Source organism: Scardinius erythrophthalmus (genome assembly GCF_964197995.2).
Source record: "Scardinius erythrophthalmus genome assembly, chromosome: 19".
Classification (NCBI taxonomy): Eukaryota; Metazoa; Chordata; class Actinopteri; order Cypriniformes; family Leuciscidae; genus Scardinius; species Scardinius erythrophthalmus.
Genome location: NC_138239.1, coordinates 34421200 through 34437232, shown reverse-complemented (window position 1 = coordinate 34437232; position 16033 = coordinate 34421200). Strand labels below are relative to the sequence as shown.

Genomic DNA, 16033 nt, shown 5'->3' with positions numbered 1-16033 from the left:
GGCCCCACTCCGGCCCTGACACTATTGTTTTCCATAGAGCTGCTTTACAGCTGAATTTAAGTTGTTGTGTTTATATTCTGGGCTCATCTGCTTACCTGTACAAAGTATTCATCATCAATTAGGTTTATACTGAATTTGGTCTTTTAAAATCCCTGTAAATTTCTTAGTACATTAGTATTTATTACATGCCTGGCAACAGAGGAAAGCCTCGATGATCAAGCACAATTTCATTCCTATAAGCATGTGACTTCAAGTGAAATTGTGCTTGATCATCGATTAGCCTTTTAAGGTTGATAAATGAGATTGTTGACTGATTTGTGTCACTCTCATCTCAGGGCCGGCACCAAGTATACAGTGAGTGTGTTTGGCATGTTTGATGGAGGAGAGAGTATGCCATTGGCTGGAGAGGAGAAGACCACCCTCTCTGACGCCCCTGCACCTCCAACCATTCCAACTCCAGGTAAGATTAATGAAAAAAACCCTGGTACTTTAACCCTCTCAAACTAACCAATCAGATCTCATGTTACCGCAGAGCACTGAGGTCGTTACATACAAAGTAACTTGTGTTCCGAAACAATTAGCATACACCATTCATTTTGATATATGGAACAAAACTGTTGGTCTGCTATGCATTTAGGCTCCATATATAAGTGTAATATTTTAAAGTTCTTTGTCAGTTCAGGAATTGGAAAAATAGGCTGCAGTCTAATGCTTTGAGTAATGGCAAATACCTTTCAGCACAGCTAATTGTGTTGTGAAAGAGCAGACAGGGTGACTGCGCCACATGGTAGCCATGTCTCTGCCTTCGCATGGAAGGACTCTTGAATTTCAAGAGCTAGAAAGATTATCTGCTTACAATTACCAATGCTTTACAACTTGGTTAGGAAAAAAGTGACATACAGAATGAAAGCTTTGCATATGGTCTGCTGACCCTTGCCTGGAATGTCGATTCTAATTGGAAACAGATCCGATGGTGAGGGTCGGCTGACCGACACCAGCGGGAGAGGGAAAGGGAAATATTCCCAGGCAAGAGCTGAGGTGTAATGCACAGCTTGTCATTTGCATGCGACAGACACTAACAACAACAGCAAAAAAAAAGTTTAATTGGTAACACTTTACATTAAGTTTCCATTTGTTAACATTAGTAAGCTACATTATGAACTAACAATAATAAATACGAGCAAAGGATTTATTATTATTCTTAGTTAGTCAATTTCAACATTTACGAATACATTATTAGAATCAAAAGTTGTATCTGAGCTAAAACATGAACTAACAATGAACAGTTGTATGTGTATTAACTAATGTCAACAAAGAATAATACATACTATAAAACATTTTTATTGCTCTTTCTTAGTTAATGTTAATGCAAAAACTAGCGCTAACTAATAGGACCTTCATATAAAATAACATGAATTTTTCAATTTCTTAGTATTTAGTCTGAGATTTTGCTTTAATGGCAGCAGCACTCAAGCCTCCACAACTCCACATGTTTGTTCAAAACATGATTATCATGTTTTCCATGGTCATGTATCAAAGTTAACATGGTCAATCCACAAATTTGCTTATTTTATTAGTGAACTAGTGGAGAATCTTAAATATTTCGTATTCGTTTTATGTCACGATGTTTCTTTTTTTTTTTTTTTTAAATCCCAACACCTTTAGGTTATTTCCAGTGTTAAATTAGATTTTGAATTGCAGATTTTCAATATTGTCTTTGCCATTTGGCCACTATACGTAAAGGAGCCACATTGAGCGGTTGATTGAATAGAATACATATGACTCTAATAGGAAACAGCAGATCTGATAGTTACGTAACTACTTAAAATCATACATCTGCTTTATCCATTTTCAATAAAAGTTTACTGTTACACTTTATTTTGATAGTCCTCTTTAAACATGCTACTAACTATAAGTAAATTTGCAACTACATGTCAACTAACTCTCATTAGAGTTTAAGTAGACTCAGACTGTGAGGTTCGGGTTTAGTAGGGTAAGTTGACATGTAGTTGTAAAGTTAAGAATGTCTGTGGGGAGCATCAAAATAAAGTGTTGGTTGATTATAGTTAGTACAATGTCTAAAGTGGACCATCGAGGTGTCAAGTGTTACCAAGTTTACTGAAATATATCCATTACAGAGAGTACTTTTTCCAGTGGACTTATAATGCAGAAAAGGTTTTTGATTGATATTATTGATTGTAAAAATTATCTTGTGAAAGGTAAAGTGTTTCATTTTTCCACGGTTAATATACTTTTAGTTTAGCATGCACAGATAGCTACAACGGGATTGTGTGCGTGCAATGCATTGACCAAGCGTTTGCATCGGTGTTTGCTTTACTTGCTTAAAGTATGTTCCTGGCCTTTGTGTTTAGGGTGCAAGGAGTCGTCATTTAAAAGTGAGAATTCCACATTACATTTGAGAATGAACACCTGTTTGGGCAATAAATCTCTTTTAAAGCCTTAGATAATTCGTTTTATTGATACTAAGAAATTCCCACACAGTGTCTAGCTAAAACATTTCATAATATCCACAGCATTTTAAGATATTAGCTGGCTATATATCGATTGAGTGTTATCTATCCATGTTTTTTGTTGCTTGAGGGAATGATCTATAAACCAGACAATTATGCAACATGTTCTCTTTGAGCAGGGCCAGACGGGCGGCGCTTTCCCCTCTTTTCCCTTCATTCAGGTATCTGGAGAGACAGCGCGATGGGACACAGACCAAGACGTCTCTTACGAACAAAGAGTTTATAGTTTAAAATATGTTATTTAACACAATATGTAAAATGTATCATCTTTTCAAAATGCCAAATAAACGGTTTTGTCATGCTTGGCATGACTGTGTGAATATTTTGTGTCCTAAGCTTCGAACTGCGTCCTTTTTCACAAATCACAATCCATTTTTAGCTTTGCGACTGCTTAAAACTAGTTTTAATTATTATTATTATTCATTTTATGATAATTAACTGACTGACTGAATTGTTCTCTGGTCGTACAGATGTAACGTGCAAAACCACCGCCCAGGCCGATATCGTCCTGCTTGTTGATGGATCTTGGAGCATCGGTCGTCTAAACTTCAAGACCATAAGGGCTTTCATTGGTCGCATGGTGGGTGTTTTTGACATCGGACCGGATCGCGTCCAGATTGGTAAGAGAAAATGATCCTGAATCCTATAATAGCGAGAAGGTTCACAGCTAAGTGACACCCATAGGAAGGAAAAGTCATGAAATAGATCTCTTTAGTATTGCAATTATTTCTCCTAGACATGAGAAAATATGTCTCCTAGACATATGTTTCTCCTAAAAATGACATTTGTAATCTCACATCTGTGCTTTATAGAGTTTCAGAAGAACAATGTCTCAAACTGATACCACATTTTGCAATCAAAATCAAATCTCAGTATTACCTCAAACATTCTCCTGGGCTGCTATGCACATGCATTTTATAGCGTATACTCTTGCTATGTTTTTAACATTTTGGGAGAAACATGTAAGAAGATGCTACCGTCATCTGTGTATAAATATGAACACTGTGTTGTCTGTTTATAGGTCTGGCACAGTACAGTGGAGACCCGAAGACAATGTGGCACCTGAATGCTCACAGAACCAGACAGGAACTGCTGGATGCCGTGTCCAATCTACCCTACAAAGGAGGAAACACTCTGACTGGTAAATCATATTGTATTCTGATCTATACGTCAGACCCAGCATCAATCATTGGTGCGAAAATCCCAAAGTGTGTGTGGAAAGTTGTCATGTTGTCATCAGTTCTCTAGATTGTCTTTGAATGGCGTAGCATAAACACTGTAAAGCCTGACATAATAAATAATAGTCATAATGCTAGTTTAAACGCTTAGTTTATGAACAAATTTCTGTAGTTTTTGTTACAATGCAATGATGATTGAAAGATGAACAAATAAACCTTCCTCAAAAGCCTGATGATCATGTTTGATACTCACATTTGAACAAGATTTTTCTATGTTATTCTTAGAAAGAATAAGAAGTTATTCTTATGTTTACTTTATAAAAATTAGGTCAGATTTCACCGCAGAAAGACACGTGAATCACAAGCTGAAGGAGGATGTTTGTACAATTATACTAAAATACCTTTTATTTGCTTAAACTATCAATCAGACTACAGAAGGACAGATTTTTCAGCATTTAGAGACCTTAAAATGTGCGTATCAAGTATGATACAGTAGGCTTTATAGGGTTAATATTGGTCTTCACTAGACTTAGACCGATGTGTCCATGTACTTTTGGCCATGTTGTGTATTAATTAGACTAATATTACCAATATTGCCTTATTCCGCAGGCCTTGCTTTAAACTACATCCTTCAGAACAATTTCAAACCTAACGTTGGGATGCGTCCAAACTCCCGGAAGATCGGTGTCCTGGTTACTGATGGCAAGTCACAGGATGACATCTTGGTCAACTCCCAGAACCTCCGGGACCAGGGGATTGAACTATATGCCATTGGTAAGAACGAGTTTCCCCTTATGGTCAGGAAGACTTCACGGTCTGAAGTGAAAGACACTGGATAATGAGTTAAAAGTCTGTTCACTCGGCGGCCATATTTGCAAAGCCTCTGGGCTGCTGTTTCTGGCATCCAAGACCAAGTCCTGTCTACTTGAATGGGGGAATCCTGAAATCTCAAAAACTGCTTACCAAACTCACTTTTAAATAACATATTTCAAATTAGCAACAAAATCTGATATTAATTGTCCCATAAATTATGTTTCTTATGCTCAAGTAGCATTAAAAAAGCGTATATTTCAGGCTGGACCAACCAATGCGCATGTGCAGTCCTAATCGTGTTGAATATCTGAATAATCTCCAGGTGTAAAGAACGCAGATGAGAATGAGCTGAGGGCCATCGCTTCTGATCCCGATGACATCCACATGTACAACGTGGCTGACTTCTCCTTCCTTCTGGACATCGTGGACGACCTGACGGACAACCTGTGTAACAGTGTCAAAGGTCCAGGTATGACTGAGGTCAAACAATAGGCCTGAGAGACTGTGTGTTGCACTATTACAGCGCTGTGATGCAGTATTGCAGAGGGAAAAGGGATGGTCAATGAGAGAAATGTAGAGTAGGAATTGACTGGATAATGATAAGTGGGCGGTCCATATGAGAATGGAGGTCTAGGTGACATTAGTGAAGAAAAGTTGTTTCATAGGAACGTCTTATTAGCTTTTGATTAAAGATTAAGAACATAAGCGCTACAATGGGATGTTAAGGTGTATTTTAGGCATGATGCAAAATAGAGTACCTTAAAGGGGTGGTATAATGCCTGTAAAATAAGTCTCTGATGTCCCCAGAGTGTGTTTGTGAAGTTTTAGCTCAAAATACCCCACAGATATTTTTTAGGGCTATCTACCCTGCACAAAAGCAAAGATGAAAATCAACAACAAAACTTTCCTGAGCTCCCTCTCTAACCAAAAACAGGAGAAAATTGTATTTAAAAAAAATAAAAAGGCACCCTTTCCCTACATTTCCAAGATAATCTAGAAATAAGCAAAGCTAATAAGATTTATACAATACCTTTTAATTACCCACAGGTAGAGATATCAACACTAAAAAGCAAGCTCTATCACTCAGCACAAAACAAATGAGTATAGGTCCACTCTAACTCCAGTATAAGCACGATTCACCAAAACACACAATCTCAATCTGAGGCTGGGGGAGAAGTGTTCCTCAGCACAGGCTTCTCGGAGTGCTGCATTTATACTGCTCAGCTCAGACTCAGGCATGCTCACAACGAGTTGCAGCTGATGGTAATTAACCTGAGTGAAAGAGAGTGAGGGAGAGAAACAGAACACAACAGAGGCCATACAAGCAATTTCTCACAACACATTAATTAAAAGACCCTGGGACGTAACATAGCATGTTAAACTTGTCACTTTTTGAGGATGAGCAAAAACGCACCTTTAAATGCAAATGAGCTGCTGCTCCCGGCACAGTGGGCGGAGCTTCAACAGCTTGTGTCATTTTACCTCACACAGACATGCACTGGAAATTTCTAAAACTTTTAGCCTTTTATGTTCAAACCGGAGTCAGAAAGACGGAGAGACTCAAGAAGAAGTGACAACATGTAGAAGCAACAGGACATTTCTGAATGGTTAGTTTATGAATTTATGTAGCTTTTTTTCGCTTGCAAATTCCGTCACGTAAATAGCGAATCCGCCATAGCGCGAGCGCAACTGGCATTTAAAGGGAATAGGAAATGAGACTCTGATTGGTTTATCGCACGTTACACCCAAAACACACCCATTACTCATTAAGAGAATAGAGACAACCCTTTTAGACCATGCGCCGGGAGCACCGACCATTTTTCCAGTCGTTAAAATAGCAAAAGTGGATTCAGACACGCCCTAAGTGCACTTGCGTCGTGCGCTTTAGACCATGAGCTTAGATCATTAAAATAGGGGCCCACTGTCTTGAGTGACAAGTGTTTTTTGTTTGATTATTTGTTTTTTAAATGGTGGCAATGGCAACATGAAAAAAGACATTAAGGAATTAATTATGATTATCATCATTATCAGTTTCCTGACAGGTAATATTCTTCATTAGGCTGTTTTATAGAATAGAGCGCAACAGCCGGGTTTGTATTTGTATAATACTTTTAACACAGACTTGCAATGAGTTATGACATTATCATAAATCGCTGCAAAAGCTCACTCATCAAGCATTGCGGATAAAGCAATCGAGTCATTCCACTGCGCTCAAGCAACCTATACATTTGTATATACCTGAATATTTCATCAAACATAAAAAAAAAAAAAAATGTTTATAGTTAACATTTTATTGTATCATCCTTTAAAAACTTCTTTTTTTTTTTTTTTGCAATGCTTCAAGGTTCTTTACCTTTTAAAAGATGTTACACCGTCGATTTTTCAGCTTTGGCTTTTTTCCCCTCGTTTTTAAATATTGTACTTTTTGCTTCTATCAAATTTAAAATGTTATGATATTATTTCTCTGAGCTGGTTGATTTGGTTCATTGCAAAAATTTCTACAGGGAACCTATGTCTCATTTTTTACTTTGCTACACTGGAAGAAGAAAAAAAAAATTCTCAAGAGATTATAGGAACTATAAAACTGTAATTATCTAACAGTGCTCTAAATGTGTCAGAAGATAATACTAATCATTTGGAGGTTCAGAGTATTAACAGTAGCTGGTCTTTATTTCAGTGTTTTACTGCCGGGCCGTTTCTTGACTGGGCTGCTTCTAGCCTCTGTGTACTTTTGTTTTTTGGAGCCTGGAATGTCTGTCTGCGCCTGGATCAAGTATCAGAGTGTCAAAGTTTCATCACAAAGAGGTCAAGCCTTCAGGGGCTCGGTTTTGTAAACAGAGGGAGAGAAAAGGAAAAGCGTATTTAGACCCATAGGCGTTGATAGCACTCCATCAACATAATGGCACTGCAATTTAGCCACAATTCACATACGCAGCTTAGCATTGGCATATGAAGATGGATTTTTTTAAAGATTATAAGAAAGAGGGTGATCAGAAATACAAATATTTACTGTATATTGAATATATATACAGTAGTCAACATTTGAAGTGGATCAAAACCTTTCATCAAAGTTATACATGGATTTCGAAAAATACCCGTTCTTGTCTTAGGACAACTTTGATTAACTTTTTTTGATCCACTTCGAATGTTGACTATATATATATTTAAATTAATGGTGACGTAATAATGACTGCCACAACCAAGGTTTTTGTGTCCAGAAAACACAATACAGCATCCAATCATCCATTCACATGTGGAAATAGATCAATAAAAAAAGTCAGTAATTTGAATATTCATATCATTATTCTACTCAAATGCATCACAGTATGAAATTGAACTCTAAAATAACTCTAAAATTCGAAATAAGTATAAAACATACTAGGAACATCATGAAAACCTTGATTTTGTTTCACAGAATTATGGGTCAGATTCAGAAACAGCCCTGATGACAGTAGACATGTAACAGTGTAATTCTGGAGTGTGTGTGTGAGGTGGGGGGGTCAAAGGCTAAACCCTAATGACCATCATTACCCGTGACAGGAGGAGGCGGCCCGGAGCCACCCACCGATCTGACGACCTCAGAAGTGACCCATTACTCCTTCCGTGCCTCCTGGGTCGGCCCCGATGGGCCTGTGGAGAAGTACAGAATAGAGTATGTGAGCCCAGCAGGAGGAGAACCACTACAGGTATGAGCACCTCATGTCCAGGTCAGGATGACTATTCCTCATGCTTAGGCTTAGGGATTAGAACTGAAGGATTAAAAACTCATCGAACATCATTTCAGTGATGAGGAAATTACTTTTAAACGTAATGCGTTACAATATTTATTACTCGCTAAAAAGTAACTAATTACTACTTACTTTTTTAAGTAAAGTAATGTGTTGGCTGCGGCTCACTCTCTTCCGGGGCTTTTTTTTTTTTTACTTTCTTTTTTGCAAGTGTTTAACACAGTTATGCACTCTATATAACATACACCTTCATTTCTTTTAAAAATGCATATTCTGAGCGAGTTTCCTGAGAGAGTTGGAGGGTTATATTAGCTACTGTACAAATCGTTTTATTGAAAGTTGTAAGTAATGTGTTTTGTTAATTTTGTACTTTTTTTTCTGTTTCCGCGCACACCTAAGTGACTAGGAAGAAGAGAGATAATTTTAATTCAGTAGTTTAAAAAATGTTTCAACAAATTAATCAAACTGAAAAGTAAAAAAAAAAATGTTTTTTTTTTTGCGAGCCAGCGCCAACATTTTTGATAATTTTCACAAAACTTTCATGGCCCCCAGAATATTTTGTTTTATCAATATCTGAACATGCAATATATCAAAAGAAAGACTAGACATTTTATTCTAGCTTTATGCATCCTTTCTTTTTCATCAACACTTGAATGCGGGTAAGTTTCATGAAAAAGCAACATTTTGAACAAAAAACTGAGAAAATCGCGTTTTTGTCAAAGATTTGGATTGGATTCATTGAATTCAGAATGCTGATCAAAACAAAGATGCAGTAGATAGAGTTCATCAACACCCCCAAAGCTTCACAGTCCTAGAGCTCGTCTTGGGTCGACATTTCATTCAGTAACATTGGGCAGTTTTATATGCTTTTGAATGTTTGATGATCGCGTTAGCTTACATGTGCGTAAGCAATCCTCTATCGCTTGTTTCTTCTTCTTCTTTGATGTTTTTGGATCCGGAGATTCTGTACTATTTCTGAAGATGTGTAAAAGTGCCTTCTACCGCATAGCAGTGAAAACATTGTTTGTTGGGAAAACACGTCGATGGAGGGGCAGTGTTAATGTTTAAATTTCGAAAGTAATGCATTACTTTACCCATTACATCAAAAAAGTAATCTGATTACACAATGCACGTTACTTGTAATGCATTACCACAAACAATGCACATAAATGATGCTAGAGCAAAGGACAAAGTAAGCCAAAACTAGTCTGGAAATTATTCGGAAAGGGTAACTTGTATTTGACCTAGAAATGATTCATTTGTTTTCATTGCAAACACAGTCATGTCCTATTCTTGTGTGTTCTCACCTTTATTCTGTTCCTCGGTTGCAGTTGTTTGTCGACGGGACGGTGACGACTGTGGTCTTGGAGAGTCTTACCCCGCTGACGCAGTACATGGTGAAGGTTTACTCAGTGGTGGGAGAGGAGAGCAGTGACCCCCTCAAAGGCACAGAGACCACACGTAAGTGTGCATTTACCCATAATTCACTCTTCAACAGAACAGCCAGAGCCAATTCCTCAACAATATGTGTCAGCACACCAAAACACACAGCAAAACATAATCACAAACAGAATGAATTCCACAATGGACAAATGTAATTGCTGTTTTGGAAGTACATATTAATGAGGTTGTGGCTTTGCTCTTCTATATATCACGGTGATATCATTTTTAGACGTAATACCTTGTTTTTTTGGAACATTTTAAATGGTAAATTTAGCTTGGTGTACCATGGAAATACCATAGTATTTATATACAGTAATCATTCACATGTATTGTGTCACACAAAACTTGGGTGATTCTCACAAAAACATATCTAACACTTTAAAAAAAAGAAATAAATTAATACTTGTATTCAGTAAAGGATGCATTAATTTGATAAAAATGACAGTAAAGACGTTTACATTGTAACAAAAATCTACTTTTTAAAGTTTATCGCCTTTTTTAAAAACTTTCTATTCATCAAATTATCCTGAAAAAATATGTACCATGGTTTCCACAAAATATGAAGCAGCACAACTGTTTTTAACACTGATAATAATAATGTTTATTGAGCAGCAAATCATAATATTAGAACGATTTCTGAAGGATCATGCGACACTGAAGACTGGAGTAATGATGCTGAAAATTCAGCTTTGATCACAGGAATAAATTACATTTTACAATATATTCCCATTGAACAATTTCACAATATGCCTGTTTTACTGTGTTTTTACTGTGTGATCAAATAAGTGCATCCTTGCTGAGCATGTTACTGTAAAGCAACATATTGATATTTTAGTATCATCTTTACTGGTTAAAAATGACCAGGATTTGCAGATGTTTAGCCAGACTCTGAGAAGGTGCAATTAAAATGCTACGCAATGTACATTGCTAATAAATGTGCTATTATTGCTGTACTTTTTTTGCCATATTTAACCCTAATGCCATCATATTCCTTTCACAGCGCTCTGAATGTGACCGTTTCATACGGCATGATGCTGCTTTGCACCGCGAAGTGTCACTATGTGATTTCATGTACATACATTGTCTTTACACTGAAAAAAGGATTTTCTTACTCAGTATTTTGACTTGTTTTCCAGTACAAATATCAAAATGTTTTTAAATCAAGATCAAATTTACTTGAGAAACAAAATGACATGAGATATGAAGTCTTGTTTTCTGAAAAATGTATCAAAATTAACCGAGTTTACGCTTAAAACAAGAAAAAATGGCTGCCAGTAGGGTAAGAAAAATAATCTTGGTTTCCCTTTGAATTAAGTTGATTATTCTTACCACATTGGCAGACATTTGTTCTTGTTTTAAACAGAAACTTTATTTTGATCTTAAGTCATTTTGATTCTCAAGTAAATGTATCTTGATTTAAAATAGTTTAGATTTAGTTTAGAAAAACGACAAAAATACCATTGTAAGAAAATAATTTTTGCAGTGAATATGTCGACATTTGCATATCTGTCTGTCTGTCAATCATTTCCATCACGCGTGTATCCCATGATCATTCTCATCCAACCATCGTCTATCATTCCATTCCACCTGGTCACGCATCCATCAATCCACCTGGAATGCTTCCATGTTCCCATTCGAGCTTCAGTTCGCTTAGAAGGATAGTCAGGGATCGAAATGAATAAGAGAAAGAGAGAAAAGTCATGTTCCCCTCTGTAGTGCCTCTCAGTGCTGTGAGGAACATGAACATCTACAAGGTGCGCTCCACCACCATGAATGTGAGATGGGACGCGGCTGAAGGGGCCACAGGCTACATGCTTCTCTACAATGCCCTAAACGCCACTGAACCCTCTGAAGAGCAGGAGGTACGGTGACGACACACAGTTTAACCACTGCCCAAACTGCTAGCCCAATCTCAAACTGTCCACACTGCAAAAAAATTCTTACTTAGTTAATGACTTAAAGGGATACTTTCAATAAAACGTGGCATTTTTTGACTGGAGACTGAGACCTGACTAGAGAAAACAAAGAAAAAATGCTGTTGTCTTCCCTTTTTACAAATATCGGTAGGTAGGGAAACTTCAACACCCATAATGCACTGGGCATGTTGCCGTCCAAGGCCACCTCCACCAGTCTGCTATGGATAGGCTTAGAGTCAAACATGGTGCGTTTAAGTCATGTCAGAAGGATTGTATTTATGAACTGAACGCACATGAACGCCACCACAAAGTCTTTTCTTTTAGCCCAGAGTTTTACCAGTTGAGAAACATGGCAGAATATCACAATACTTAATGGTATTTAACAGTGCATTTAGCTGCGTTTCCATTACCCTTCAAATTGCGCAAATTGAAATTGAAAATACGGCCAATGGAAACATCAATTTCACAAAAATTCCCATATATCGCAAAAAAGTTTTTAAGCTCGCATGAGGTGGTTTTTCAGGCAATTTGAAAAAGGAATATTTCGCAAAACTGCAATGGAAACAGTTTTTGTGCATTTAAAGGTCACCTGGCATAAGTAAACGTCAATCATTCACTAAAGAAGGTTTGTGTGTTTGGACAGAAGACGAGACAAGAGTTCTTCATTAAACTCATTTAAGATAAAAGTATAACTGGAATACTGGATTCAAAACAACAAATAAATGGCACAATTTATCATGACCTTGAAGCAGACATGAGGGAGAAACACCTCATATGTGCCGCTCACGAGTATAAGGGGTTTTCCTTGCCATTAATGCTTGGATGGGATATACATAAACCTACCAACATCCGTTGCCATGATTTTTTGGGAATGACTTATCATGAGAGAAAAAAATAACATTTTAGTCTCATAACATCGGTTAATGGAAACGCCGTCATTTCGCAATAGTTTTTTATCGATGTCTAGAAAATATTGCAAGTTTTGCGCAAATCTGTGATTGAAACACGACTATTGTCAAGCTTGTTTTTTTTTTTTTTACAACAGAATAAGCTTATTCCCTGCACAAAATATGATAGCATTGTAAAATAACAATGTAAAGTGGCTTCATAAACTAATTAAAAACATTAACATGAACATTAGTGACTTAAACTCACCTGACTTTGTAAACACGTCTTCCCAACTCGTAAATACTAACTTCCCAGGAGAACTTGAACGCACCAATAGAGTGGTGCAGGTATGATGTCAGAACCGTGGAGACTTATTCACCATTTGTTCCTTCAAGGTTTTCCTATGGGATTTTTTATTTATGTATATCTTTATCTTTAGCATATCTTTGACTATACTTTGACGTTTTGTTCTAAAATGTAATCTGCACTCACTCACACCCCAAGCTGTCTTATCTAGTTACTTATTAGAAACATAAGTTCCCTTTCAAAAGGGAACTCGCACTCCGTCGATTGACGCTAAGGGGGGAACGCCTCAGGTGTGACAGGTGTCTGAAATTACTATCAAATCACGGCGATCATATTGACCGGCGACAGCCCATATTTCATGTATAAGGGCGCCTTGCAAAACATGATAATCATCTTTTCGTCTGAAGGGACTGTTTGGGAGACAGGCCCCGAGGCATGGCGAAAAGACGCAGTGTCTCGTTCCCTGTTCTCAGGGAACAGAGGTTACAGTCGTAACCTAGACGTTCCCTTTCCCCAAGAAGGGGGCGGGCCTTGGCCTAACGACTCCCATGTTACAGTCGTAACCTAGACGTTTTCAAAAATGAACATAACCACTTCAAAATTCGCGTTTTCGCTATAGTTGTAGACAGGGACGTCGTTAGGCCTATTTTAGGGGGGCTGAAGCTACCCCAAAATGTTCCTAAGCCCCCCTAAATGAAAATAAGAACAACAATAACAATTCGATTTATCAATAACCGTATCCTCATTCATATTTAGACGCAACAAATGATATATACAGCTACAAAAAATAGCCGAAAAGTCGGAAGTTGGACTGAAGTACAAAGAGTCGTTGTGCTATCAAGATGATGCACCGCACCGTCTCATTGCATTGGTGTGAACTGTGGCAGCTTTCAGAGCGTTGCAGACCGGAGCGCTGCAAGAAACTGGAGGATTCATCTCGTCTCGTCGTTACTCTAGTCTGAAGTTGAACTTGCTATGCACCCCTCCCCCCCCTCATCACGGTAAAACACAATGAAACGTGCATCACTCTACTTTCGTTTTCAATAACGTAATTCTCTTCAGGGAAAACCAATCAAGGCAAACATCGAACATATCGAAAACAAGGACTCGACAATACCGCTTTTTTTTTTCTTTTTTGAAGGGAAAAGTGAGAGAGAATTGTAGCCCATCCGGACAAATGCCCTGATTAAAACAATTTTTAATATAAAAATTTAAAAAAACTAGGGAATCACTGAAAACGTGAGGAAGATTCTGTTTTATTTCATTTATTGTAAGTGGCGATTGATAGCCCTATAATGTAGGCTACTGACCAGTGGTGTAGTCTACGTGATACGCAGGTATACGCCGTATACCCATAGGCGTCGATTTCGGGGGGGACGGGGGGGACGTGTACCCCCCGGTTTTCCTCATGAGTCATTTTGTACCCACCACTTTTAACTTCCCTCCATATTAATTTGACTTTTGGTTCGATTTTTTGACAGTTTTCAGTTGGGAGGAGCATGAGAGAGAAATTTGGTAATCATTGTCTGACCCAACAAAAAAACATTATAATATTCGTTTTATTTTATTTTCCATGTTCGCATTTATGAGGGAAAAAAGTTTACGGTTACGGACGTAAAGCGGTCTGAAAGCGGCACTAAAAGACTGCTTTAAAACTTTCACAGACACCTCAAACAGAACAGCTGCCTTTCTTTAAAGTGAATTTCGTTTTGTATTAATTATATCTTAATTTTAATCAGTGTTTCATGAACCATTTGCCTGGATTTAATAGCCTATATAGCTAAAAAGTAAATATAGCAGAATCATACGGTGACGCATTGCACATATATTATTTTTTCACCTCAATTATGTCTAATAACGAAATCTTATGTCGTTTTAAAATAACGATGCATTTTAATTGTTTATTAATGAGCTAGTCTTTTCTAAATCAGTGTAGGCTGCCTGCATCTCCACATCTCCGCTGTAATGTAGCCTAGATGCGCCTTTTATACGGACAGGATTACATAATCAGATGGTAGCTACCGTATTTGCTTTCGATTGGATTTTTTTTTCGTTGGTGGACATTTTTTTTATTAACTTTATTGTTATATTTCTCATGTCTGTGAGGCTTGTCTACTCTATACACTGTTTGTCAGTTCATTTTTGAGGCGCGCTCCATTTCACAGAGATCATGAAAGCGCGCCCTGTTCGTTTTCTTTTATTTTACAAAAGCACACCGTTTTATTGTTGTTGTGAGTTTACACAAGTAAACGTAGTTGCGACTGATGTATTATTATTTTCTGTATGACCAGAAATGGAGTATTTTAAGTTGTTTCAACTGTTGATAGGAAAATGCGAGTGATGGCACCGGCGCCTCTATCCATGTCATATAGTGCGCGCTCCACACTCCGCACAAACACTCGGATATGCGCTTCATAACAACAAACATTTAGGTTAACGTTAGAGCGAGCGGCCATGCCAGACGGATAATCATCTTCATGTTTAACTAATCAAATTCTGTTGCATTTTCTTGCGCCAGTTTGAAAAGGGCGTCTGAAACACTTAGCCTATAGCTACAGATAAACGCCAAACGCTGGTGTTTTTCTTTAAACAAATTCGTTTAGGCTTTAAAATAAATATTTTTTATGGGCTAATTAATGCCACAATAATTTGTTTATTTTATTGGCTAATTGTATTTTTTAATTTTTGTTTTGCATTGAATACCATTGAATATTTTCATCGAATGCATTGAATATTTGCTGTGCACCGCTATGCCATCCTCCCATAGAAAGACACGTTGAGAGCCACCTATTTTAAATAATAAAGGGTTTCTATGGAAGGAAAACGCTTAATCTATAATTAAATGCATTGCGTTCATATTCTTTATCACTGAAGCTTTTTCTTTATTATAAGGGTGTATCATTCCATTAAAAAAGGGACTGTTTATAAGGTGACAATCCGTTATACATCTTAATTAAACAAAATAAGAACACAATGTTGTAAAAAATAAACAACTTATGTTCTGTTAGATGTGTTTTGACTACTTTTTGTTTAATTATATCTCTAGGTAATGGAGATATAGCCTATTAACAAAAATAAATCTTATTAGGCCTGTATAATATATAATATTAAAAAAACGTATAGGCTATATAAAATATAAAAAAGCCTATATAAAATATATTTTCAAAAAGATTAATTCATTGATTAATTTTGCATGATTGGGGGCTGATACTATTTGCTTAAGCTTTTTG

The 16033-nt window shown here is 37.1% G+C and overlaps 1 protein-coding gene across 3 annotated transcripts in view; it reads left to right on the top strand.

The window, feature by feature from the left end:
* col12a1a (collagen, type XII, alpha 1a) overlaps positions 1–16033 on the top strand; it is a 100831-nt gene that overhangs the window by 24382 nt on the left and 60416 nt on the right. For 2 of the 3 annotated variants that reach the window (XM_081347445.1, XM_081347446.1), the window contains exons 17-24: positions 336–460; positions 3002–3151; positions 3553–3672; positions 4319–4483; positions 4845–4991; positions 8063–8208; positions 9582–9711; positions 11410–11555. In XM_081347445.1, coding sequence (XP_081203571.1) covers positions 336–460; positions 3002–3151; positions 3553–3672; positions 4319–4483; positions 4845–4991; positions 8063–8208; positions 9582–9711; positions 11410–11555 — 1129 coding nt within the window. The remainder of the gene's footprint in view (positions 1–335; positions 461–3001; positions 3152–3552; positions 3673–4318; positions 4484–4844; positions 4992–8062; positions 8209–9581; positions 9712–11409; positions 11556–16033) is intronic. The other variant, XM_081347447.1, reaches the window with a different exon arrangement.